The 20,580-nt window shown below is 37.5% G+C and overlaps 1 protein-coding gene across 4 annotated transcripts in view; it reads right to left on the bottom strand.

Moving 5' to 3' along the window:
* Positions 1-1,142: 1,142 nt before the first annotated feature.
* The window catches only part of MBP (myelin basic protein), a 286,643-nt gene continuing 267,205 nt past the window's right edge, over positions 1,143-20,580 (bottom strand). For all 4 annotated transcript variants that reach the window (XM_073631223.1, XM_073631224.1, XM_073631225.1 and 1 more), the window contains 3 exons: positions 18,690-18,719; positions 15,087-15,218; positions 1,143-2,569 (listed from right to left, as the gene is read on the bottom strand). In XM_073631223.1, the coding sequence (XP_073487324.1) occupies positions 2,525-2,569; positions 15,087-15,218; positions 18,690-18,719 (207 nt within the window). In that variant the 3' untranslated portion in view covers positions 1,143-2,524. The remainder of the gene's footprint in view (positions 2,570-15,086; positions 15,219-18,689; positions 18,720-20,580) is intronic.

The raw sequence follows: 20,580 nt of genomic DNA, 5'->3' as shown, positions 1-20,580 counted from the left end.
GCTGGAGGTGGGGTAAGAAAGATGAAACCAAGAAGGATGAGCACAAGGGACACATCATACTAAATGTAATTTATGTCCCTTGTGATGATATTTAGGCTAAACTTAGGCTTTGCCATTGATATAAAAATGAGAGAAAAATAAAGTTTCCTAATGACACAGAGGTAGGAAAAAGATCTAGAAGTCACATAACATGCCCTCCTAGGACCAGGACTGTTACCCCTGCTCTTTTAGGCTGCAGTGCATTCCTTCCATCATTTTATAGTGCTCCTGGGAGCCATAGGTGCAGTGCCCAGCCCCGCTGCCTGCAGCATGTCAAAGTCTATGGCTGGATAAGGCTAAAAGCTCTACTATGTGGTACTCACATTAAGGCCTGGTTCACACCTATGCATTTTTTAGTGCATTTTCAGTTTTGCAGAAACGCACTACAGTCCATTTAACATGGTTTCCTATGGGTCACGTTCCCATCTATGCATTTTATGGATTTTTTACTGGTTTTTGGTTCCATAGACTACAATGGATCAAAAATGTGTGTTTAAAATTGCAAAATGCACCTGGAATATGCAAACTGCAACCTGCAGAGGTGTGAACAAGGCCTTAGGGCTCTATGCATTCAAGGATGAATGCAGATCTTTTGCACTCTGGGTATTTGTCCCCAAACACATAGGGCCCTAAGGCCTGATTCACACCAATGCATTTTTTGTGCTTTTTGCATTTTGCAGCTTTGCGCTATAGTCCATTTAACATGGTTTCCCAATAGAACATGTTCTGTAGTGCAAACACTAAAAATGCATAGGTGTGAACCAGGCCTCAATGCAAGTAACAGCATTTCAGCCCCATCCAGCCACAGCCTGCCATAGACTTTGGCAGACTGCAGTCAGCAGGGCTGGACCTGTGCCTCTTGGGTGCCTGAAAATGCCAGGAGGGGAGCACAGCAGCTAAAAAGCAAGTGCAAGAGGTATTATATATGTTCATGAAGTTGGTTTCAACAGACCTTCATCTTTGCCTCCATAGGTATGAGTGCTCCTATCCTCAGCAGCAGCTGAGGCAGCTGAAAAGAAAAAGGTTGGGTAGGTTTTGCTAGACTAAATACATTCCTTCCATTCTAACACTATACATAAAAATAAAGACCACACAAACACAAATAATTCTAATATGATTACTTTATTTCAATATCTTTAAAAACACCATAAAATGAATAATGTTCACTACTTTTGCTGGGTAAACCTACAAGGAGAAACAAATGGGACTATGATGGCAATGAGAGCTGTGGGCTGCAATGCCTATCTTTTTCACAATTTGTACACATTATTGTGTGTTTAAGCTCCCATGATTCATTGCACTCCATTAGTATATAATTCCATCACATATTAAATGGTTGTGACTTTAACTAAGGTACGTATTAACAAGCTTTATTTTAATGGCAACTACTGGTACCTTGATATTTTCTAAAATATGCAAGGTTTTGTTTTTCTTTAAAAAAGAGCTGTAAAAATAAAGAAACCCCATTAAATAAAGGTCAATATAATGTACATTTTTACTTCATTAATAAAACAGTGCAATTCAGAAGAGCTGTTTGGTGCACCACTGTTTATCAGTGCCCTCGCTATAGAGATGTTGTCATTTCTAGTAGTTGGTTAAATGTCTCAATTTAAACTACGATAGTTAGTCTATTCCTGCAAGGCAACACTATACCAGTGTAGCAGTTTCAGAAGGTTACTGAATCACTTGCTTTTTATTTGCCCTGCTTGTATAATGTTTCTAGCGTAGACTATAGATTTCTGCCTGAGTTGTGTCAAGTGTAAGCAGTAAGCTCTGTGTGTATATCCAGTACTCAGGATAGCTTGGAACGTCCTAAAATACCCAGTCTCTCTCACTGTTTCTCTCCTCCCATAATATGGCAAGGACAGAGCTTCTAGTCCAAGTTTCCGGCATCTTGTATCTTTACGAGCTCACCATTTCCCATTTTCACATGCAGAAAATTGCCCTTACACCCTGCAACCCTCTCCAACTGCTGTCTCTACCTAGTATGAAAGAAAAACATGCATGTGAGAGAGAATGGATGTTACTAAAAAATAAAATCATAAAATGCACCTATATATATCATATATCAACCCAAAGCAGCAAGAAGCAAACCGATAAATTCCTGAAAGTGATAACTATTGCATATTAATTATCTTTCTGTTGGTTGTTTATGTTGTCTGGCCAGGCAACGCATTAACCCTCATAGTGGTCACTGTGATGTTATAACATTTTGGTTCACAGGTAGAATTGATTTTGCTTTATGATTAATATTGTATTAGAATGTAGACAGCAGGGTCCATCACCGTGTTTTCCATCTTCCTATTTATCATTTTTATTTATCTGGTACTGGTGACACAAATTATCTGCGGTCACAGCTCATTGGCTCTAAGTGACAGATTGTTTATATGTATATCAGTGTTACGAATAGTAGTAGTGTTATTGATAATGGCACTTCAGGTTACAAGGCAGGCTATATCATTTTTTGGTAGACGTCTTGGCAGCTTCAACGCCTGGCCATAGGAGAAGATGACCGGCTGTCTCGTCCTCCCTGCAGGAAAACAAACCAAAGCAAATGGTCAGTGTTCTGTCCTGTGAATGATGTTTCATAGCTGAGTTGTATGGTAGACAAATACTATTATTAGGCTGGAAATGTAATAGGACAGTAAAGCATGAACATACAGACATATGTATATTTCCAATGCTTATTGCATCATATTTTCAGAATTCTACTTTTAATACAGAGCTATTAGAGGGCACCTCACTCTGAATGTCTGTATAATGTACTTGCTGAACCATTACTGATGAAAAGTACACAAGGAGCTACCCAAAGAGGATGCGGTTTCCCATAATACTAAAAAATCCATCATATGTTGCATTGTCAAGCCAAAATCAGGTGCAAAAACAATCACCATGTACTGTGCCTGCAGGTATCCTCCCTTCTATGAACTCTGTATTTTCATTTCAGTTAGACTTCTCCATGTGTATTCAACTTATGTTTTACATAGGTATGAATCGTGTGCTGAAAAACTGCTGTGCATGCATGCTAAATCAATTTTAAACCATGCTGCGCCATGGCATAGGTGCACTTCATGCACACCAAGTGAACCAAGTTCTTATTTTTTACATTATTGCATTGTATGCTTCTGGCGAGTTTGTACAACTGTTCTAAATTCTGTTAAAATAGGGGTAGCATGAATTTGTACACTTGCACCATGGTGCGGTTTCTGTGCATTCACGATAGCTTTAGTAAATCAGCCCCACTATGTCTAAGATGGATCAGCGTTACTCAGCAGCACTGCTAAATCTATTTAATAAATTCTATTCCAGGTTACCAAAAAATATTGCAGATATGGGTGCAGTCAAGGCACATACAGTATTTATTTTAAATTATTTATCTTTTTTTATTTTTTATTTTTTTTTACTCGTCCTCTGCTTCTTCTTTTTCCAACACTATTCTAAATATTATTTCCTTTACTGCTGAGACTGGATGTTATTTCTGCCTGTAGAGATAGCTATAGTCTTTCAATATTTATTAGCCAAAGCATACCATGATCTGGTGAATATATGATTGAGCTCCTAGCAGGCAATTACCTAAAAAAATTGAACTTTTATAGGCAACAACGAGCTTTAGCCTTAACATGCATTTGAACTACTATGATAGCCAAATACTGGTGTGTGATATGTGTTTCAACCACTTGTCAACTATTAAATATAGGCTGCACTACAAAAATACTTGTGCTATATCCATAGAAATGAGCAAAGAATATAAGTGAAGATAAAGGGGCAGAATATGAAATTAGCATTCATATATGCAGTCAAGTATTTACAGATGCTAACCAGAGCAATAGTATTCTTAAAGACACAGAAACACCAACCCACTGTTCACATGCACTCATAAAATATAGTTTTTGATGTTGTTTGTAAATACCCCCCCCCCCCCCCCCGTTTAGCATATGCTAGTTTTAAACACTTAAAAGCATTTTAAGGCTAAAGCTCGTTTTTGCCATATAATTGACAATAGCAAATTGCTCTATTATACCTCAAAGACAACTGGGTCTTTGTGGCACTTGCTATGCACACATTATAATAACATGATGCACTCCTTCCAGTTCAAGCTCATATGAAAATATATATATATATATATACAGTATCTCACAAAAGTGAGTACAATCCTCACATTTTTGTAAATATTTTATTATATCTTTTCATGTGACAACACTGAAGAAATGACACTTTGCTACAATGTAAAGTAGTGAATGTACAGCTTGTATAATGGTGTAAATTTGCTGTCCCCTCAAAATAACTCAACACACAGCCATTAATGTTTAAACCACTGGCAACAAAAGTGAGTACACCCCTAAGTCAAAATGTCCCAATTAGCCATTTTCCCTCCCCGGTGTCATGTGACTCATTAGCGTTACAAGGTCTCAGGTGTGAATGGGGAGGTGGTGTGTTAAATTTGGTGTTATCGCTCTGACTCTCTCATACTGGTCACTGGAACTTCAACATGGCACCTCATGGCAAAGAACTCTCTAAGGATCTGAAAAAAAAAGAATTGTTGTTCTACATAAAGATGGCCTAGGCTATAAGAAGATTGCTAAGACCCTGAAACTGAACTGCAGCACAGTGGCCAGGACCATACAGTGGTTTAACAGGACAGGTTCCACTCAGAACAGGCCTCGCCATGGTCGACCAAAGAAATTGAGTGCACATGCTCAGCATCATATCCAGAGGTTGTCTTCGGAAAATAGATGTTTGAGTGCTGCCAGCATTGCTGCAGAGGTTGAAGGGGTAGGGGGGTCAGCCTGTCAGTGCTCAGACCATATGGTGCACACTGCATCAAATTGGTCTGCGTGGCTGTAGTTCCAGAAGGCAGCCTCCTCTAAAGATGATGCACAAGAAAGCCCGCAAACAGTTTGCTGAAGACAAGCAGACTAAGGACATGGATTACTGGAACCATGTCCTGTGGTCTGATGAGACCAAGATAAACTTATTTGGTTCAGATGGTATCAAGCGTGTGTGGTGGGAACAAGGTGATGAATACAAAGACAAGTGTGTCTTGCCTACAGTCAAGGATGGTGGTGGGAGTGTCATGGTCTGGGGCTGTATGAGTGCTTCCGGAACTGGGGAGCTACAGTTCATCGAGGGAACCATGAATGCCAACATGTACTGTGACAAACTGAAGCAGAGCATCATCCCCTCCCTTCGGAGACTGGGCCACAGGGCAGTATTCCAACATGATAATGACCCCAAACAGACCTCCAAGATGAGCACTGCCTTGCTAAAGAAGCTGAGGGTAAAGGTGATGGACTAGCCAAGCATGTCTCCAGACCTAAACCCTAATGAGCATCTGTGGGGTATCCTCAAATGGAAGGTGGAGGAGTGCAAGGTCTCTAACATCCACCAGCTCCATGATGTGGTCATGGAGAAGTGGAAGAGGACTCCAGTGGCAACCTGTGAAGCTCTGGTGAACTCCATGCCCAAGAGGGTTAAGGCAGTGCTGGAAAATAATGGTGGCCACACAAAATATTGAGACTTTGGTCCCAATTTAGACATTTTCACTTAGGGGTGTACTCACTTTTTTTGCCAGCAGTTTAGACATTAATGGCTGTGTGTTGAGTTATTTTGAGTGGACAGCAAATTTACACTGTTATACAAGCTGTACACTCACACATTTGCTCACAGCTTGTGAATCACTCCACTCTGCCTCACTGACACAAGTGCTGATTCCATCCTGCTGCTTTTCCAGACTCCCGTGCTTGTGGCTTGACTCCTTCAAAGTCCTTGTAATCAGGGTTTGGAGGTTCTTCCCTCCCAAAACTCTTCAAACTTCTGAAATTTCGGGTCCCTAATAAGGACTTCTTAATCCAGAGAGTGCTGAAAGTCAGTATCTCCCCTCTAGCTAGACTACCTTGGAACACCTCATCCTGTGTGGATGAGACCCCTGAGTACTCAACAATGTCTTGAAACTGTTCCATTAAAAGGACCACATGCCAAACACTGGAGAAATATACCTGCCTTCCAGGACACAATACTGTAAATAAATAAATAAATATAAATATATATATATATATATATATATATATATAGTCCCAAGGGTAGCCACCACACCAAACTCTATGTTTGAGGTAAATGCCTAGTTGCTCACCCACAAAGAAATCCTTACAAATCCAAATCTGGTATAGAGGCACTCACGGGTCTTGCAGACAAGATAGATTAAATCAGCAGTGTTTTTATTGTCAACATTTCGATGAAGCTTAGTTTATTTTTCTCGAAAGATGGACTGACCTTCATCAAAACGGTGACAAAAAGTTACTGTTGTGATCTATCTCCTCTGCAAGACCCGTGTCTCTATACCGGTTTTGTATATACCTGTATATTGTTACTGTTATAAATGTTTCTGTACAAGACCTTAACATCTTTTCTTTAGTAAAACAAATATAGTAAGCATGATGTCTAAATGGCTGAAATGACCCAGCAATAGAACCTGGATTAACAATGTCAGTTCTTTTCCTAACCATTTAGTGACTTATTTAGTTTAATTGCTTTCTGATGAGACATTTTATGAAGGGTCATCACCTTTTTTTGTTTAAAAGGAATGTGTTCTTGTATATCTATATGGAGAATGCCAATATAAAAATACAGAATATGAACTGAAGCTTATTACTGAAAGAGAGCTTTATAAACCCCCCCAACAAAATGTGTATGTTGGATAGATATTAATTGCTTTTGGACCATTTTACAGAAAAACTAATGTCTAAATAAGTTTGACCCAAAGCTGAAGCCTGCCTAAAGCTCCAGTGCTCTCAGGGGGTTTTAATAAAGCAGAAAAAAAGGGAAACAGACATGAAAGTAGAGTTGTACCCATAAGAAATATTTTTTTTCTCTAGAAAAAAAAATGAAATCCAGCTAAACTTTTAAATAAGATAAATACATTCCAAATGCATGGAAACAAAATATGTTCAAAGTCTAAAAGTCTGGGTTCTTTAGAAATCAGCCAAAGTAGAGTAGTAAAGCCTGTCCTCTTCTGTAGAGTGGGACTCTTGCTCTCCATCTGGAAGCAGTCATCTATCTGCAGAGGTCTGACACAACTCCCTTTTGAGTCAGAACCGGAGCTGTCCAATCAGCAGAAAACATTAGCTTTTCCAACTGCAGAGATATAGATCTCACTTAGTAGGGAAGCGTGTCGGACCCTTACAGAGAGACGACAACTTCTCCACAAAAAACAAGGATCCCACTCTGCAGCAGCTGGCAGGAAAGGCTTTTTCTCCTCAAGTTGCAGCTGATTTAGAAGGAAAACAAAAGTAAGACATTGAACACCTTTGTTTTGATGCACGTGGAATGCGTTTTGCTAACTTCAATTAAAACTGAAAGTTTAAATGGGCTTTAAACAAGAAAAAACTGTTGACTATGAGCAACAATTCCACTTTTGTTCCTGTTTTCTTCTCCAGTCTATTTAATAGCCTGATAAGAATATCAGCTGTTCCCCTTGGCTATTTTGGGAAAAATGAAAGTCTGTTTAAAGCCCACACCCAAACCACTGTATTCTCACCTTTTCAGTGCTTCCCCCTCACTCCATCTTCTGTGGTCACCACTGCAAAGTGTTTCTGCTTCTAGAAATGACGTGCTTCCACATCTTGCTATAGCATATCAGTATTAGCACAGTAAAGCCATCTTCAGACACATAGTATTTACATCTCATTCCATCACAAATCCCCAAAATAAGAAGATTATTTCTCATTTCAGGACAGTGGACTGTGCTATGCAAATTATTCCCTTTGCCTTAGACATCCAAATGCACATCCAGAAAAGTTGGTGTATAGTGCAAATATAGTCTAATATTATTACAGAGTAGTTTATTCCACGCTACATATAGCTGTTTCAGGTATTTTTGGCCATCATCAGTGCAGTGTATGGAAACCATGGCTTCTATGGAGTAAGGCTTGGGACTCATAATCCTCTTATATTTGGAATAAGTGATGGAATGGGACATAAGAATAACTTCTGTTTTAAGAAGGCTTTACTGTATTACACACTGATTATAGTGGGGAATTTCTGGTTTCTTGATTCACTTCACTTCACTCACCATAACGTGTTTTTTTTTTTTTTTTTAAGGGGTTGCTTTATTATAGGCAAATAAGCTGTTGCAAGGGAATTTTTCCCTTATATTAGTGAATGTGGTGAAGCTCTGCTTATTTGCATCATCCAATCATGTGCAGCAAAAATAATGTTTTTTTTTATTTTTTACTTTACTTGCATTTGATTGGGTATTCTTTATTAAAATTAATTTTCACGACATTCACTGATGGTAAACAGTCTATTTACCGTTAGTAAATCAACCCCACTGTTTCAAACCTCTAATGCCATAATGGAATAAATGAATTGAGTTTTAAGAGTTTTTTTTAGGTGGTATTGTCTTACAAGAGCTGTTATACTTTCTATGTATTTTTAAAGCAGAGGTTCTCTGTTTTTTATAGAGATAAAGAGAAATATAAAAATATGCATTTTCCAGTGTGTCTAGTGATATTTCAGAATAACTTCAGTCACTGTAATGTAATGTAAATCAATGTTATCTTAAAACATAAATTATGTATTGAAAACAAAGCATGGTAAAATTATTTACAAACGAAATATGATTTTTTTTTTAAAGTTGGGGCAGCTTTAAAAACATTTGCATATAAAAGGTATAAATACATTTAAAGTGTTACTAAACCCACAACAGTAAAACCAGTCTGCATATGCACTAAAGCATGCTTGTTATACACACTGTGGAACTTAAGGGGTTAATCCTCATTGTGTAAAAAGGCTGTTTGATCCTGTGTTCTCTGATCCTCCCCTTCCTCCACAGCCTCCAATCCATCTCCTGGATGGTACAAAGCATTGGAAGCACTCTGCACATGCTCAGTCTGGTGTGTTTTGCTAGACATTTTTTTTTCTTGGGAGGGTGCATGTAATTAGCACAGGACCAATCAGCACTATTCAGACAGAGGGTCAGGGGTCCTGCAGCCTCATAGTACAGTCAGAGGAGAATAAGAACTCCACCTGCAAGCTTTAACCAGTGCTCAGCCGGACACTGATGAAAGCCACCAGACTGCTATATAATGCTGATGAAAAAGTTATTTAGCAGTTTATATTTACTAAAATAATTGAATTTCCATGTTCTGTGTACTGTGGAAGATCAGATATAGTGAATGCAGGGTTTAGTAACACTTTAAGAAAGAATAAAACTGGGGTTAAATAGGAAAAAATGTTCCCACTTTTTTTACTTTGTCAGTTTGCTGCAACTGAAGTTGCACAGCAGATGACAGGAATACAATGTAACACAATAGTTACATTGTTTCTTTAAAGATCACTATTGCAAACTGTTGTCAACAGCTTCTGTACATAGATGGTAATCTCTGCAGATTCCAAAGGGATTGCACACAGCAATGTAGGGTGGAGGAAGTTTAGGTTCCTAATATTTTATTCTTAGGATTTTCTAAAAAAAGACATAAGAAACCAGTGGTTGATTCAGTTTGTCCACACCTATGCATAACTAAAACAACCATGGATTAACCTGCCAATACATTTCTGCATTCACATACAGTCATGCAGATTAAAAGGATCAATGTTTAAAACCAAATATGGACCTTTTTCTAAAGATGCCTTTACTGTTTCTGATTATCAACAACTCATTTAATGTTATGCATTTTGAGGACTGTATCATATTTGCTCTTTTCATACTGCAGATTTTAGGATGCATGTAAAATTTGTTTGTTCTAAATATGGACAGACTGTCATCATTCCTAATGATAAACAGCACAATCCTACAGATTGGAATATATAAATGGGACACATTTTAAAAGTGTGGTCCTACTCTAATTTCTGAGTACATGTACTATTTTGCATATAATTCAGTATATAATTAATTGCATCTGCTTTCCAAATATTCTTCTCTCCAACATAAAGTCTTAAAGCAGATAGGCTTTTTCTACTGTGCCAAACAATATACTTGAATGACAGATTTCACTGGCCAAGTATACTTTAAAACACAGCCAAACGCAGAACCTGCCAGACTCAAGCAATAACTCAGTGCCATCTGTGCTAATTTTTCATTTTAAACAAAATCTTTGAATAAAGTGTGAAACAGACATAATATTTAACAAGTTAGCAGCAAATAGGTCTGATAATGCTGGTGATTTCTGAAATTCAGCTTGTTTTACTGAAGACTAAAAGATGTTTGGTCAATTAGACCCTTGTTTGTTTTGGTCATTTACAATATAACAAGTTTTGCCAGTACAAATGGCAGCAGATTAACAAGACATAAGGAGGCTTCAATTATATTACATTACATATTCTGGTTGAAAAAAGACACAAGTCCATCAAGTTCAACCAATAAAAGGGGAAACAAATCATATAATACCATACCCACAGTTGATCCAGAGGAAGGCAAAAAAGCCAGCAAAGCATGATCCAATTTGCTCCAGCAGGGGAAAAAATTCCTTCCTGATCCCCCAAGAGGCAATCGGATATTCCCTGGATCAACTTTACCTATAAATGTTAGTATCCAGTTATATTATGTACATTTAGAAAAGAATCCAGGCCTTTTTTAAAGCTACAGAGCTAGACAGAACCAGCTCTTGAGGGAGTCTGTTCCACATTTATAAATATCTTTTCCTCCAGATGTAAAGAGTGCCCCCTTGTCCTCGGTGATGACCCTAATGAAGCCACATAGATAATGTTAATATCAAACTAGTAACATGTGGGCATGTGCTGAATGATGCTAGTGTATAATGGTGGTGTATAACAGTATATAGTACTAGGAAATGGATGAAAAAGACAAAACAATTTTTAAACATGACATGAGTTGATTTCAAAAGCAAATCTGCAGCTGTTCCAGCCATAGGCAACCTCTGGTGGCATTGCAGCATAGGTGTCTGTCCAAAGAAATAGTGTCTACTGATAGCGTTCTCAGGAAGGTATACTCCTAAACTCAATCACTGGTTTATGCTCCTTAACCTCCCATGGGCCACTCAGGCCCAGATACTGTCACATGGGGGAAATCACCTACTCCTTCATACCCAGAAGCCCCTCGTGTTACAGTTATTTCACAAGGGATTTGATGGAGTAGGGAGGCTAAGAAGGAGCACGGATCAGTAGGTATACAATGCTAGATGTAGGTGTACTATCAGCAGACACTGTTACTTTGCCTTGAATGTGTCTCTTCATATCCAGGGTACTAAAAAAAAAAAAACATTCAGACCTCTCATGGGCACCGTGTAGACAACCCTTATTGTTATTTTCCCCTTCTATTAGCCAGTGAGGAAGCCCAAAACACTTTATAGCCAATACTAACATGAAAACATAAGGAAAGGGTGGACGACACAGTGACCATAAGTAAGGATAACTAAGGCATCTGCACATAACAAAGGGACAGGGATGCTGGTGACATCACTGACCTAATATGGCCTTATTTTTGGAAAAGTCTTCACCTATTCTTGTGAGCAAGCCAGCAGTGGTAAAACACATCAAGGAAGGTTGGTTTTGGGTGGAGGATTTATTGTATGCATTCTTCTCTGGGAATTATTAAATACAGAAAGAAGAGCTAAGTTTTGGAGTGCAGCTTACAGTTTTTATATTTTTTGATGAAGAGTGGAGATGGGCTGTGGTAGCCAGCACCCGGGTTGTTCCATGTGTGATGAAAGGAGTAAGTCTTGAGCAGAGTCAAGAGTTTGGGTATGTTCTAGGCTCGGCTAACTACTTAAAAGATCCTGTATAAAAAGGTCCTTGTTGATGTTGCTTCTATATACACATTTATTTCACTTTGTTTCTTTGTAAAAAAAAAAAAAAAGAAATGTGTACAATACCAACAGCCATCAGACTTTCATGCTATGAAAATGGTTTTACTAGAAGGTAAGCTAATGTCTGGTTCACATGGTAAGTTCTTTTTTGTTCAGCCCAGCAGACTGAATGAAAAAAAACCGAGGAGCTCATTGTACTAACCATGCAATGTAAGTAGAGCGATCTCCCTGCTGTGCTATTGTGTTCTGACAGGGGGACCGCCCCTCTGCCAGAACACCCAGGTCAGTGCTCTCAGCCATTAAATGCCTGTCAGCTGCCGGTTTTCCAGTATGCCTGTTCGACAGAAGTAGGAGAGGCTGCTGTACACGCTGGCCAAATGTTGGCCGGTTTCTGTTGAACCAGCCAATAGCGGACGATATTCGGCCCGTGTGTACCATCCTTAAGATCAGTAAATTGGACAGGAGAACTCACCATGTACAATGAAATGATGTAGGTTTAGAAAACATAGGCCATTTTGCCATCTGCAGGGCATCCAATGCAAAGGAAGGTATGTAGGGGAGAAGATGCTGCAGTACCTAGTCCAGCAAAAGTGCAGGATTGGGTAAGTAAATCTACAATTAACAAATCCCCTAGAATGAGCAATTAACCCTTGCAGTATGGTCAAAGTCCCACTGCAAGGGATAATTTTCAACTTTCCAGAATTTAGGCTTTAAGGCAGAAGTCATAGGCATGCAAGCAGATTTGGCCAACCAATCCCTTTAAATTACATTGATAAGGATTGCAATAGGCAAGGGAAGCTGATCAGACACCAACTGACTACAATACATCATCCATTGTGAAGTTGCAGGCAAGTTTCCTGTAGGAGCATGAAGGTTGTTGCAGCTAGCTAGAGAGAAAATTAAATGTATTTTTTCCAAATGTTTTGTCTGATTTGTCAAGAGATAAACAATATAAAAGCACATTTTAACTAAAAAGGCCACTATAAAGTGCTGCATAATAGTATGTTACTGATTTTGTAAAAGATAATAACTAAAATAGGAAAACATATCAGTAATAGCTGGTGACAAAGACAGCAAGCATTGGCTCCTTTATGTCACTAAAATGACAATAATTTGTTGCATCTATTTTTTTTACCATGACAGGTTTAGCAGTGTCATAGTGATTAGCAATCACCACTCATGCAAATAATTTATGAAAATAATTTTGCTGCCATTGATGTTGTTTTTGCTATCACAGTAATTTACACACACAAGCAGCCAGTGTTGGCTCTTTGGAATTATTAAAAAATAAAGAATCTTGTGAGAAAACATTTAAACATACAGTTTTATGTATGAGGGTTTTGCATATATACTTTTTTTTTCTTTTTTTTTACAAATCTATCTAATGCAATATATTATACTATGTTCTACATTAAAGCACATATGCCACTTGCTAAACCTTCTAGCTAACCTTAAAAAAATGAAGAGTAGGAATTGCCAGCAACCTTACTGCTGCAGTAAGCCTACAGTACAGAAATTTTCATTTCTGAAAACGTTGGCAGTGAAAGGTGGCCCCATAGTACTGCGGAAAGTTTACCTATTAGAATGACCTACATTCCATCTGGGCAGGAGGGTTTGGAAGTATGCTGCATGTAGGCACTACTAAGTACCTACATATCTACAATATCTACAGAAATCTGGGATTTTTTTTCTCTATGACATGCTACATAATAAAGCACATATTTTAAGAATTTACCAGTTAAGACCTTGGGCAAAAATGTGCTTTTTTGTCTTGATAATACACACAAAAAAATACAGTATATAAAAAAATATATGTTTTGGAAGAAGGTGTCCCCAAAAGAAAGCTTTGCATGTCTCTAAATGACTATATATGTATTGCCTCTATATAACAAATTATAGAAAAATCAATAGACCCATACCTAAAATATAAACATTTCTCTGGTCCATAAAAGAACACGTAATCAGCATTGAGCAAAAGCTTTGCCTATTGCAGAGTTATTGGCCTGAGCCATTGGGAGTGTGCTGGACTGATGCTCCCAGCAACATGCTGTCCAGGCTTAGAACTTTGTGCTGCCACTGAAGCTGATCTTAAGACCAGTGCAGAACACTGTTTTCCTACATAATTTAATTCACTACACATTAAAAAAATTAAGCCGCAATTGGGATTTACTAATATGCTGTTTGCATGGTCTCTGTTAAAATATCTTTATTATATATTCAGTTTACATACACAAAAGAGTTTACTTCTACTGTAGAACACCAGAACAGCTGAATAAGCATCTTTTTAACGTGTATGGCTGTTCGGTTCTTTAAATGAAGTGCACCATTACTTTACAGCAGGGTATTTTTGATAGTGTGAAATAACAAGCAATCCTGTAGAATACCAGCAGGTAGGAATGTCAACCAGTAATGGTATCGAACAACAATAAAACAACGTAGGAAAGCTATCATCATCCTGGCAGGTACTCAAAGGCAAAGCAAAAAGGCATTTATAAAAAATGTACATTATCCTGCCAGGAAGATAAGAGTATACAGTATAATGGTCTAGCTATTCAGTCTGAATATTTTTTTAAAGGATGTGACACCAAGGTATATTCAAATAAGTTGAACTTTGTGAAGAAGAGTTATTTGCATGATGCCCAACTGGGTAATTGATTATTACTCACAAAACACACAAGATTAAGAGTCTTTGTACTTCACAGCTATAAGGATTTTGTACTAAATCCTACATGTATAAAATTAATTCACATACAATTTACCCCTGCTGTGCCAACTCCTTAAGACACAAAAGATTATGTCACAGATGGGCCAGTTTTTGTTATCACTAATTATGTATTAAAACATTAACAGCAGTCAGGAACAAAAGGTTAATATCTTCAGTTCTTTTCCTTTGCTGATAATTTGTTTTTAAGTTCATATCTCAATTAAATAGGTTGTAAATGTGTCTGTCCACATACAAGATGTGTGGCTGGGTAAGTGACCCAATGGCGTACAAGAAAAGTAAAAAGAGAAAAAAAAAAACGAAATAAAATTACATTTTTTTTATGTTACACTCCATGTGGCTCTACTTGATCAGCATATTGTGTAATGACTTCCTTTTTATAAATCAGAAAGGCAAAACTACGGCTCAGGTACACATGGTAGCTTAATGGCAATCAACGCGATCATTAATCATGAATTTGGCTCTGGTGTTAGCAACTAAGACAAATATATGATTATGTATAACACAGCAATATGGAAATAATAGGTTCACAGGCTCAGTAATATAATGATATCTGTAGTTACCAGTTTAAAGATCCTGGACAGGGTTCCTTGACCATCTCTGTGTGCATCCTTGTATCCCTTGTGGGAAGATTTGTGATGTTCATAGTACCTGGGACTGGATCCTCCATAGCAAGTCTTATGCCCTTCTCCACCCTACATTCAAAATAAAAGAAACATCAGAAACATCATTTTTGTAATAAGCCATTCCAGACTCTAGTAGCTTAACTGAAACCAATTAAGTAAATAAAATTAATAATCCACTCCAAAGATAAGAAAGAACAATGCAACCTTAAACAGAAAATGAAGTGGTTATTGTTGATGAATCTGAAAATGAAACAAAAATCTACCAGTATTTCAAATCTGCCTGTCTCTGAACTGTTATATTTTGAGGATGCCCAACTAACACCTATCATATAAAAAGTGAAAAGAGTGCCATGGGATTCTTACTGGTCCAGATAAAGTTTATGTCTGTATTTAATAAAAACTTCTACACCAGCTGACATACGCAATTACAGGGTCCAGTGTAGCACCCCTCACCCTGTCTGTCTATCAACTAAGGTCATCATTGGTCATGGCATTACCTTAAAGTGCACCTGTAAACAGAATATGGACATTAAAATAATTAGATATTCATAAGAAGCAGTAGTTTTAACACAAGCCATTCCTAACCTTTATAAATGCTTTTAGGACTCAATCACACTGGCTGCACCTTGTTCCTGGTGAGTACTGAAAAAAAGTAGTGTGGCTGCACACAGCTCCAAATGGCTCCAGCCGCATAAACAAGCAGCTCATTCAAGCTGTATAGGCCAAAGTGCCTGTGTGAATGAGGCCTTACAGGTTAGAAACACCTACTGGCGGTGGACATTAGGAGGCTGACAGCCTGGCAAAATCTGCTCTCATAGAAATAAGCTGTGCCTGTTGGTAAATTTTGAAAAATGTATTTCTCTACAATGCTTATAGATACAGGGATGAATGATTTAAAATAAGTTTACTGCTTGTTTAGAATAGCTAAATATGTCAGTGTGCACGATCTGGGCACAGGTACATTTTAAAGTTGGATGTATAATGTTGTGTTCATATTTTGTGAATGGCATCCCATTGCACATACACAGTGCAACAAAATGGATGTTTTTTTTTTTTTGCACCGGTGTGAGCTATCTTTTAAAGGGTCACACGTTCGCGATAAACCTTATTTTGTTAATCTACAAAGAAATATCTTTTGCTCCCAATAACGATCAAAAATACTGAAACATTATTACACTGGCCAGCAGCTTATCACTGTTAGATCCCTGTATTTGGGTCACCAGCATACATTTATGTGTCAGATGGTCTATCAAGTAAGAAGTGATATTTGTTAGCAACCCATTTCCAGAATATATTTGAAAATAAATACATATATTATCTATGCATATCAGCAACGTCAATATGATCACTAAGGTTCTAGCTGTGCACACATTCATAATTGTATTGTTTATTCAGTCTTACAGAATTAATACTTATTTGTTCAGTCAAGATGTCCTAATTAGGTCACTATCATGAACTGTGCAAAGGATATTTAATCTGCGGCAAAGCATGGGATATGGTTAGTCTGTACTGACGCTGGAGAAAGAAAAAAACATCTGAAATAAATAAATAAAATAAAAAAAAAAAAAAAGTAACAATCCGGTTCTAAACACAGCCAATCCCTAAAAAAGGAAAAAATAGCTGTAGATTTCTGATGAAAACATAAAACTATTCAACATTTAATGCACAGTCAAACTAAGACCACTTAGACACACACATCAAATATGCTTCTGAACATGAATAAAATTAGAAAATATGATATAGATGATAAAAAAACAAATATATCTATATCTATCTATCTATCTATTCTATCTATTCTATCTATCTATCTATTCTATCTATCTATCGATATATTGCCCTGTATGTGCATTCACTAAGGCAAATAATAACAGAATCTGATGCAGCTGTGCAGAGTTCCCAATCAGCTTCTAGGTTTATTGTCAAAGATGAATTTAAAAGCTGGTGGGTTACTATGCACAGCTGCACCAGATTTTGTGTGCACCGGTTTTAGTTAATCCTCCCCTATGTGTCTCACTGTAGTGTGGCTGTTACATGTCAAAATGGCCATACAAGCTTAGAAGCTCAATAGGAAATGAATACAGATGTAGTGTAAGCCCTCATGCACACAGGCTGTTAAAAAAATGTTATGAAAACGCCAGTATTTTAGCAGTGACTTTTTTCAGCGTTTTTGTAATAGCGTTTTTGAGCGTTTTTGAGCGATTTTTTTTTTTCAAATTTTTTTTTTTTTTTTTTTTTCAATGGATCAAAACCGCTAAAAAACGTTGGTGAATGACGTTTTTGAGCGTTTTTCAGCGTTAGAGCGTTTTTACAGCTGAAAAACGTCTCTCAGAACCCACTGGTCCTGGGTTTTTTTTACAGCTTAAAAACGCCTATGCCACTTGCAGCTCAAAAACGCCTAGGTGGGCATGAAGCCATAGACTAACATAGACAGGCCTTTTTAAGCTGCAAAAAAAGCTCAAAAAAGCAGCTGTAAAAACGTCCGTGTGCATGAGGACTAATTGTCTTGAAAGATATCATATGTGCCAAAATGAAGAGTTCTGACACTCGTGCATGTGGGTAATTATTCAAAGAGTGCCTCTATGCTGCAAGATGTAAGCATCTGTTGTTAAGATCTAAAAGCACATGGCCATAAATACCATAGTCTATTTTGGAAATGAGAACAGAGAGCAAAGTATTACTAGCTAAAAATGCATACTACTATAAGACTCTTCTTCTTACAGAAGTTTCCTAAGGATATCTAGTGTGGCCATCCATTCTTCATAGACAAAGTAGTTCAACAATACATGTACTGTATCCTACAATGAACACCTCATATCCAAGTGTACACATAACACATACATAACAACACATATAAAAACATAAGCAAAAATTCATATGTAAGTTTTCTTCTTTTCACTGAATACAGAAGAAAGTTGTCATCTCAAGAAAGCATAAATAGAGTAGCACTAGCAGTGTTCCATGAGCTTAGGAAAAAGAATAGCTTTGCCATGCAAAAAGCAACATCTTAACATAGGAAAAATCCTTATATGCAGACTTATTAATAAAAGAGTGCCAGTATGAATATAACAATTAAATCTGATAGTTCCATAGAGCCACCGGGTCTCTTTGATAAAATTCTTTAATTGTAATACTTACATTTTTTTGTGGTTCGAAAAAATGATAGAAATAATTTAGTACAACCAATCATAGGTTACTTTGCTTCAGCTACACCTGTACACGATGAATTCTTACTGGTTACTATGGGTGGCTGAATTTACAAATTAGCACTTAAAAGTGGCACTTTTTATTCAAATAATCAAATATTCTTTCAGTCGATGTGGCTCAAACATCCTCCTGTAAATAAAGCTAAAGCAGAAAGTTTTTATGGGTAGCAAGCTTGAAAGCAGTTGTGAGTGGAGCAGAAACTAGTTTATCATTGTAAATAAATAAAACTAATAGAACTGAGAAAAAATAAAAAATAAAGCTATGAAGGAATGATACTGCAGAGCATTGGTGCAGGTGACCAGAGTGGCTGAAAATGAAAATGTATTTATCACCTACCCAGCTAAATCTGGCGGGGAACAATCCTCTCTGCATATAGAAGAGACAGAAACGATAACATGATCACTGTGTACAAATACCAAGAAAGGAATATGGAGTCCACAATTCACATACAGTCTAACTGCTTTATTCAGAACACTAAAACCTAAAATATATGTGGAAGATTAGAATGATGTTGCTGCTTTGAAATGTTCCCACACCCCCTGTTGCAAAACGTTTCCACATAAATTCCAAACATACCCACCTTTTACCTATTTTATATTACACAGGCCATGGCAATCAGAAATGGGTGGAGGAGGAGGTGCTGGTAGGAGAGGCGAGGGTGACTGGAGAGGCAAGGTCGGGAATCTCTAACAGGCACACACACATTTTTCATCAATATTCAAACATTATGTGTATTCTTTTTCTTGTAGAATGAATACAGAAAATCCATATTTGTATATGATTATATGTGTGTAATAGGGGAATTAATAATTTGTGTCAGCTTTACTTAATTTTTGGATTTTCTGTATTCATTCTACAAGAAAAAGAATACACATAATGCTTGAATATTGATGAAAAATGTGTGTGTGTCTGTATATATTACAAAGAGGAACTAATAATTTGTGTCCAAACTGAAAAAATAAACTCTAGATGGACTTTTTTTAGGCACCACAGTAACACAATCGTCTAAAAGTATATAGTATTTTATTGACACAAAACAATATATTAAAAATGACAAAGTGCAGTTAAAATTCCTAGCATATGTGCTAGAGAAGCTACCTCATACACATCACCACAGCCACCTAAAGGTCATACTGTAATTCAGCATATACTGTAACTAAGTACATGTAGATAGCGGTAAGAAAAAGTGCGCCTGGTGTAGGTTGATGTCACGGATAGCAGAGCTCGATGCACTACATGTTTTGCGCTGTAAGCGCTTCTTCAGGAGCTTCAGGTAAGTATTATGAAGGATATTTGCCTGACCCAGGTAATTTTTGCAATAGTTTGTGTCAATTTTACTTTCTGTTGGAGGTATTACTGTAGAAAGAAAATAAAGATATACATTTTGAAAAAAAAACCCTGTTATACCCTTATTTCTGTGAGCATGTCAAAAAAGCAAGGACAGTATGCACACCCCTGAAATGGCCCCCTTTTTAGAAAGTAGATGCCACAAGGTGATTACATTTTTTGACACAATTCTCTTGATGTGAAGAAAAGTTGGTATTGAGGGGGCTAAAACTGGAGGTTGGTAGTGGTGCACGAGATTTACATAATTAATGTACAGGTTATACACAGAGGAAGGAGGAGGTGAAGGAGTTAATGTACAGGTCACATGCAGAAGGAGAATGGAGATAAAAGGTTCACCGTTTGAAACATGTTACATCCATATTTATCCGTTTCTGCTGCGGACCAAAAAAAGGGTCCTGTGCGAGTTTGGTCCGAATGTGATGCAAATTTAGCCACACTATCTGTATGGCTGAAATTAGATTGCATGTGATTTGCACTGCAGTGCGGTGCGATTCACATCCGATTTCGGACATCGCACCAGTGGGAACTGGCCCTTTGACCCATTCAGCCTTGTGTGTAAATTTAAGATTGAATAAATGAACACTGCAAACAGAATTTTTACAGCACAGCAACTAAGGTGGGCTGGTAAACATGAAAGCATTAAAATACCTTTACAGTGCCACCTGCTGGTAGTAATACTTAATATTTACCTAATTTATTTTATTTTTTTTTAAAAGAGAAGTACAGCTAAAGCTCGTTTGGCTGTACTTCTCCTGTGTATCACAGGAGTGCAGTTCGTTTTGCACTCTTGTGACCCGTTTTCAGTAGAGAACGGGCTGAAGTCCGCTGTCTGCTGACGTTACAGAGTCGGTCCAGGTTCGGGCGTCATCACAACCATAGA

The sequence above is a fragment of the Aquarana catesbeiana genome, linkage group LG05 (assembly GCF_042186555.1).
Source record: "Aquarana catesbeiana isolate 2022-GZ linkage group LG05, ASM4218655v1, whole genome shotgun sequence".
Lineage (NCBI taxonomy): Eukaryota > Metazoa > Chordata > Amphibia > Anura > Ranidae > Aquarana > Aquarana catesbeiana.
The sequence above is the reverse complement of the archived record's forward strand: the minus strand, read 5'-3'. Positions and strand labels throughout refer to the sequence as shown.